This window comes from Mixophyes fleayi, chromosome 3 (assembly GCF_038048845.1).
Source record: "Mixophyes fleayi isolate aMixFle1 chromosome 3, aMixFle1.hap1, whole genome shotgun sequence".
Classification (NCBI taxonomy): Eukaryota; Metazoa; Chordata; class Amphibia; order Anura; family Limnodynastidae; genus Mixophyes; species Mixophyes fleayi.
The window spans coordinates 34,269,382-34,277,486 of NC_134404.1; the positions used below are offsets into that span (position 1 = coordinate 34,269,382).

The 8,105-nt window shown below is 36.7% G+C and overlaps 1 protein-coding gene and 1 non-coding gene across 2 annotated transcripts; both read right to left on the reverse strand.

Annotated features, from left to right (window-relative positions):
- Positions 1-3,569: 3,569 nt before the first annotated feature.
- Positions 3,570-3,652, reverse strand: TRNAR-UCU (transfer RNA arginine (anticodon UCU)). Its single transcript is given in 2 exon segments — positions 3,570-3,605; positions 3,619-3,652. It is a non-coding gene; the product is annotated as a tRNA-Arg (tRNA).
- Positions 3,653-5,535: 1,883 nt separating this feature from the next.
- Positions 5,536-7,712, reverse strand: LOC142143102 (serine/threonine-protein kinase SBK1-like). The gene is made up of 3 exons (XM_075200815.1): positions 7,622-7,712; positions 7,305-7,507; positions 5,536-6,081 (listed from the first exon to the last, which is right to left on the reverse strand). Exons 1-3 carry the CDS (start codon positions 7,710-7,712, stop codon positions 5,536-5,538), a joined length of 840 nt encoding a protein of 279 aa, XP_075056916.1.
- Positions 7,713-8,105: the final 393 nt, after the last annotated feature.

Genomic DNA, 8,105 nt, shown 5'->3' on the forward strand with positions numbered 1-8,105 from the left:
CTGGATAGTCACAAGCCCATTGTCCTGTAACCATATGTTATACTACTAGTGATAACTAATCCCAGGTGGGATAATAAGCTGTGAGTGACTTGCTTCCTCTATCTTTCACTTTTTGCTTTATAGCCTGTTTCTATTAAATGTATTCTTACAGTTGTTTCAAAGGTAGGATTGGTTCCTTTAGGGCATGGACTCCCAGCTCTTGTCTGGAGACAAAGGTGGACACACCTGGTGTAATGTGGAAGGGGGGCGTTTTGGTATGTAAATATGCTAAAAAAAATCAGGTTTTCTATCAGACTTTTTTATACCCCAATACTTGATATTTAGAGAACAGAAATTTAAAATTAATTCATAAACACATACGGTGTAACGTGTCTATTTATGTAACAGAAAATCCCAAACCTTCTATTTAGGCTCTCATTCAATCAAGGTGAATATATTCATCTTACTTAGAGGTTATATGAATTATTACCAATTAATGTATCAAAAGTATATAATCTTATAGCAATATATAAGAAATGCATACAGTATGTATGCAATTAAACCAAAACACAAATAAAACAACATTAGGTCAATAAAAAATTGTGAAATATAGCTAAAATAGTGCCATTTAAGCTGTTTTTACTCATGTATTACTATTTATAGCATTAGCACTCATTTCCAGTCTATTTTAACAATGGTCTCAATTTTCAACAATTTTGGCAAAAGTCTCTAGTGAGCTGTCTTAATGAAAGCTTTTCTAACTTTGGCATCATTGCATTTGCTTTCTCTGATTCAATTCAAAAATGATAAACCATACTTTATGGTTCCTTAAATCCATCACATAGCAAAAATCATTATCCATCATATCTTTCTATTGCATTGTCAAGACAACTGGCTCCTCTTGTGCCTGGTCTGTTTACCCTCCCTTAGGATGTAAGCTCGTATGAGCAGGGCCCCTCCCCTCCTGTCTCCATACCTGTTCTTCCGCTCCGTCTTTACTGCAGATGACTAGCCGGAGTTTCTGAAGTATTGGTACTTTTTGTTCATTGTTCTGTATGGTTTCACCCTGTATAGTCTACTGTTAGTACTGTGTGCGGCGCTGTGGATACCTTGTGGCGCCTAACAAATAAATGATAATAATAATAATAATAATATTTTGGGCAACCAAATCTGCATCAATGTAAGTATTATACATGCATGTGTGGGAAGGGGGACTATTGGCCTATCTGAACTGTATATTTTACATATATCTTACATGTCAATAATACAATATATAAATATAATTTATATACAATCCATATTTATATACATGGGTCTAGGGAACAACCTCAGCTGCAAGTCTTGGGCAGTCCCCTTTACCCCGGGGTTGGACAAAACTTACCTCTGGGAAATGATTTTCCTTCCTCCCTCCCCCATAAGCATATATGAGTCCCATGGTTTGATTCAGAAGGGCAGCATTATGGCACAGAGCATATAAGTAAACCAAGGTATTGAAAGCCATGCTCTTGCATCCGATGAATATTGTGGCAATGTATTGTGTGGCTAATATTTGAATTTTTGTTCAATAGGTGCAGGCCACATTCATCTATCAGCAACCTTATTTATTTATATAGTGACAGCAAATTAAGTAGATCTTTACAATTTCATGCCTCTTTCCATCTAATGACAATTAATACTGCCTCTTAATTCTCCATAATGCCTGTATGAAGTTTAAGATTTAGTGTGTGCGTATCATTGCAACATTTTTATCTCTTGCCCCTTATACTATTTTTTATATTTAATTTATCCAATGGGCTTGCTTAAGTTGGTTTCATGGCAAATGACATTTTTTATGCAGCTGCTGCAATGTTCTACAAGCGGTCACTGAATTTTGAAAATTCCCAGAAAAAAACCCTCTAACAAAAAAATCCCCTTTCAAATACAGATTTCCCCGAATGACCCTTTCAAAATATACACTAGAAAAGCTTAGAATATATAATTAAAAAAATTTTTTTTTTTGGGGGGGGGGGGGGGGGAGTCCAGCTGCTTGCTGACCATCACAAATATGCTTCTTTAAATATAGATTTTACTGTATGACCCCTCCAAAACAGACAAGTATTGAAAAATAGTAAAGTTCAAAATATATAGCCCTTTTTCGGTGGTTTAGCTGCGTGCTGACCCTTACTATCAGCTTTCTTTAAATATAGATTTCACTGAATGACACTTCTAAAATATAAAAATATTGAAAATAGAAACAATTAGAATGTATAGTTTTTTTAGGTGAGTGCAACTGCTGCTTAATCTCACACACAAACACCCATCTTTTTTCTAAATTATTTCACATGTCACTACCCCACACAAGATTGCATTTACTTAAACATTCAATTTTAAAAGAAGGAAATCTGTTTGTTTTTGGATTCTGCTGCTAAAAGTCTGACAGCAAAAGCACTGTTTTTCTTTAGAATTTGCTAGTTAGTTCCCAATGATATCTATCTAACTCAGTCTGTATATACTGTCTTTTACTATCAGATATATGGAATGCATTAAAAACAACTAGTAGCCACTAGTCTGCATAAAGTGTATTAAGATTGAAATTAAAAGCAATTGATCAGCTAACTATTGTAGCTGACTATTTTCTACAGAACTGCTTTACAATGATGACAGGATACTATTGCTTTCCTATGTCCCTGGTTCACCTTGAGCGCTATTTTCTGAGTATAACCTAACCTCCTCCCTACATACTGTCTCTTCTAAAATGGCACCTTAGAGAACGAATGCGAACTATATATACAAAAGATGGTGATCCAAAACTCGCAAGAGTTTTGCAAAAATAATCACGCAAATGACGCTTTACCCTTTTTTGAGACCTCATTTGGCGGAAGAAACCGAGTCACTATTTGGTTTCACCAGTATCCCCAACGTCAGATTTTGACGAGTTTCACATAATCTGAACCACTCATCTCTAGAAGAAATACGCTTTAAAAATTTATTTGAATTCAACACAGTTTAGAGCATTGGAAATTTTCCAGGAAACACAGGACTGTGTGCTAGAGTTTGTGTTTGTTTTGCAATACAAAATGCAGACAGAAACATTTTCCAATATTTACATAGTTTTTGTCTGCTTTCAAGTGGAGATACAAGTCTTAATTCATGCTATCATTATTATCTTTTTAGAAGTGGGTGTATGCCACAGACATAGTTCTTAAATTATTATCGGTAACAATGGGTTCAAGTGGTGGATTGAAAAAATGTTTCCATTGTTCCAAATTTTTAAAAGAGTTTCAGATATTCACAACAAGTCTGCAAAATAGGACAAAAAGCTATGTCTGAATTTTCCAACTGCCAATTTTCCCTACAAATACTATTTCAAGTATCAGGAATTATTCCACTATTTTGTGCTACCCAGGTTGAGGATCTTAGGTAGAAAAGCTCATTTCTTTTATCACACTGAAAAGATTTTGATCTAACAACAACCTGTTGTATATAGCAGCTATTTGAATGCTTATAAGGATTTATTACTTAATACATCTTTGATAGATTTGAAACCTACAATCTGTAAGTTACATCCAGACATATGTGAATTTGAAAAGTTCACAATTGAATTGATGCATTGACTCTGGTGGGACTCGAACCCACAACCTTTGAATAATTACAACATGCTAGAAGTCCAATGCGCTATCCATTGCGCCACATCCACTGTGGTTGGGTATTTTCCTTTTGCTTTTCCTGCTTGGGGTATACAATATTGAAATAGATAAAACAATCTCTAATGTAACAATTCTCTAGTTTATATTTTTTAACACATATAGGTTGACGGCAGACATATAGCAGGAAAGAGAATGGTTGGTATTGAGTAGGAGCTCAAGCGCGTTACTAGAAGTCCAAAGCAGGAAAGAGACCGGTTGGTATTGAGTAGGAGCTTATAGCGTGTTTGCAAAATCATGGGTAGCTTTAATACAGATTAGTTATACGAAAAGTAGTGTGGATGTTTCTGAATTTCACTAGATATCCTTCTGCTTTCTCTAACACCTGCCAGGTGACAAATGACTGGGAATCTTGGATACAAGACATTCAGCTAAGAGGTGAATGTCTGAGTTTTAAATAAAAAGGTTTATTGTATTGCAACTCTGTAGCTAGCTCTTGTCATAGATTTTATATTAATGGCCAATGCAGTAAAATCTCTGGCACTATTGGGTAAAGAGTTAAAGACGAGGTACAACAAATTTAGGTTTTCTTTACTCTGACATCCTACTGTAATCTAATAACTCACTTACTCATCACAACAAATAAAATTTACTTTTTAATACCTTTTATTCTTTCAGCAATATTCACACAGTGATGTGTAACGCCCCCTCTGATGTTGGTATTTACAGTTCCCGATGACTGAATATGTGGCCCCAGCTCTAGGCCCCATAGAAGACACACCAGCAACATAAGATTGGTATGAGGGGAGGAGAAGTGAGTGCTGAGGGAGTGACAGCCAGGGACACGGGACAGAGGGGAGGAGGTACCGGCATCCCCCCTGTAATATGGGGAGTGGGTTCATGGCCTGCAACAATGAGGGGCCACAGAATATGATATCTGAGAGAAGATCAGTGACATGGGACAGATGTTATGGAGAAATTACCTCAGAATGTGACTGAGGAGAGCTAAGTAAGGGGGTATATACCACATTACCTCAGAACATTACAGTATGGCTGAGAGACAGCAGCCAAAGACTGATTGTGACATCTGAAGAGATAGATGGCACCAGATTAGAGAGACAGTGTTATGTGTCATACTGAGACACCCATCATACATGTGAGTGGGTGAGCAGAGCTTGAGAGTGCACCAGAGTTAATGCAATAGACAGGTAAATGCAGATATCACCCATACGTGTGTCCCCATTTAACAGCCATAGGTGTAAAACCTGCATGTGCAGGGACCCTCTGCTCATTTATGCCCACACCCAAAAGCTAGCCAGAGCTGAGGAAATTGCAAGTGAGGAAGTGCATTGACCATCTGTGCACTCCAGGGGGTAAATGTATCAAGCTGAGAGTTTTCTGGTGGGTTTGAAAAGTGGAGATATTGCCTATAGCTACCGAACAGATTCTAGCTTTCATATTGTAGAATGTATTAATTAAATGATAGCTAGAATCTGATTGATTTTTCAAACCTGCTGAAAAGCTCTCAGCTTGATACATTTATCTTCAGGACTGCAGATACACTGACAGGGGATTATATTTCTATGTAACAAACATATTTTCCCTGGTTTATAGAAGCACTATTTTTAAACTGCTGGTGTGCTTTTAGACAATCTGCTTAATTTAGATATTCAAGCAAAGGAAGTGACAAAAAAATAACTTTGAAGAGCATATGTTTGTTTTTATTAAACACTGAAATGTACAACTAGTTTTTGGTGTAAGAAATGACCCCAGAGTCCGTGTAATGTTTCCTTCCAGATCCATTAGGGCTGAATTGCAGGGATCCATTCTATGATATATTGTGTTGGTCTCTTGTAGGATTACAGCCTGATGGTTGCCCTCATCCATTTGTGTTATCCATCTCCACTCTCTCTCTTGTAGCCTTCAAATTGTCTTAGCACAGGTAATGAATATTCCAAGGACAATGAAGATAGTTTAACACACACAGAATTGATGGTCGATCAGAACAGTTCCGTGAGAGGAGCTTATTAAACATGGCTAAGGCCTCTCTTGTAAACCTTTGCCAGGAAGGTGGTGGAGGAATAAGATGGCAGTGTTTCTGCCAGTGAAGATAGACGTGGTACTCCATGTCCCACTCCACAGCGTTCATCCAGGGAAGGTATCCAGTGAGTGCAAAGTACAGTAGAACACCAAGTGCCCAGGTGTCTACACTAAAGGAGAGGACCAAGTACTCATCATTCTTCACGTCACACAACTCTGGGGACATATACGGGATGATATGTGACCTGGTGGACACAAAACTACCAGCTTTTCGACTCAAACCAAAGTCACAAAGTTTAATGTTATAATATTCTTTGTCCATGAGAAGCACATTGTCTGGCTTTAAGTCCATGTGCACCAACCCAATGCCGTGCATGTAATCCAGAGCTTGGGACAACTGTAATGCACAGCGCTTCACCACACCCTCTGGCATGCCAACCTGCAGAAGGAGACAGATAGATGTTATGAGACATACTTGTACAGCACCCTACAGAAGTCAGTATATTTAAGCATGTTATTCGTAATTTTTAAAAGGTTAAACTGCATGCAGATCTGAAATATAGACACACCAACATTTTTAAAGCCTTCCCATATGATTTAGCTGATGGAGCTATGTATTGCTGAGACAGTCAAAAAAGAGGCTTGAAAACACTGAAGGAACAACAAACAAATATATAACATATATATAGAGCATTTAAATATTAACCTGAAACACCATCAGAAACTGCTATATTTCGGTAGTAAGATGGAAAATTTGGTATTTCACGTTCCTTTATATATATACATGTTTTACTGTATATGCAACAGCAATGAGTCTCACTGTGGACACTCAATATCTGATCATTTAATAATGTGAGACTAGATACTGTCCACATATAGACCATAATAAAGAGAACGATCAGAACAAAACACTAAACATAATATATATAATAATAAAATATATTAAAAACTGTGCATGTTCTTTCAATAAATTAAATTGTGATGTTCAGTTATTTAACACAAACTACACAATTCACGAACGGGGTGTGATTAAAAAAAATGGTCTTAACATGACCTGGTTGTAGAAAAGAACAACAAGTAATAATAATCTTTTCAAATTATGTCAAATAAAATGTAGTTTTTCTATTTAAATATTTGTGAATTTTTTGCCCTAAAGATGTGATATTAAGATGCCTCAAAAGCTCTCTTTTTACTAGTTATTTTTATGGTAAGTAGTTATCTGTTAAAAGTAAAATTCACAAAAATAAATTTCACAATTATTCTGTAGAATATTAAGTCTCAAAAAGTTTAAAGACAATCTTTAATAATTTACAATGAAGATGGTAAAACGTTAATTTTCAAAACTGTTCCACAGTGATTTGCTAATTTTTGCACATTCCGCTTGCGGAATTTGGCCTTAGGTGTTCTGAGGCCGATCCCAACTACTACACTCAGCAGACTGAACTAAGTGTTATTGTCCCATTTCTAGACATAGACTAATTTCTCAGCATTCTAACATTAATGAATTTGAAGTTTGTTTTAGCCTCCATTTTTTACACCCGCAGCTTTAGTGATCGTGTCCTATATGTAAAAAATTGTGTTATAATAATAATTTAAGTGGATGTAGTGCATAATGTGAAGATGAAAAAGACCTGCAAAAAATTTCACAATGGTGCTTTTTACCTTAGGTTGGATAAGGTCCCGAAGAGTCCCTGCAGGGGCCAGCTCTTGGGGCAGGATATAGTAATCCATTGTGTTATAGAACATTGGGTATGTGGTTATAAAGCCATGGCAGCCGGAGAGAGCAATTGATATGCCAAGCTCTCGGAGGAAGTCTTTCAGCTGGGTTCTGTCCTTCCTCACCAACTTGAGCGCTACTGCTTCACCTAAAAACAAGAGGAAAGAAATTGTAATATCTTTCTAATCAGGACCTCAAGAAAGTTTATGATATAATAGTCTACATGATGTGATCTCCAGTCTCTAGTCAGATGCTTACATACCTGTTATCTTGTCCTGGGCAAGCAGAACCATTCCAAAGGTCCCTTGACCAAGAGTCTCGATGACCTGGTAGATGTCAGAAATCGCCTCCATTTCCAGAGTTTGGCTGAATTGCAGTTTGGACACAGGTGATGGATGTCCTCTATCAGACGATACAAAATTTATATATATTTAAATGCTTGTTAAATGGAGTTTTAAATGTGGTTCATTTTATCATGATTTTTTCGACACTTTCAAAACATCACAAGCTGGAACAGAGCCACCCAATGGCCAAACTGTTAAGAAAATAGTATAGTCTGTTACCAAGCATTATTTAGTGTTTTCTGAAAATATGTTGTTCTTTAGCATAAGGACCAAACATGTACAAGAGCATAGTCACAATCTACGGTTTCTATGCAGTGCAGTTACATATGACTGACAAATGGAAACTGCACTGAACAGCAATTTATAACTTGATATCATGAACACCAAGCAACAAGGTAAGAG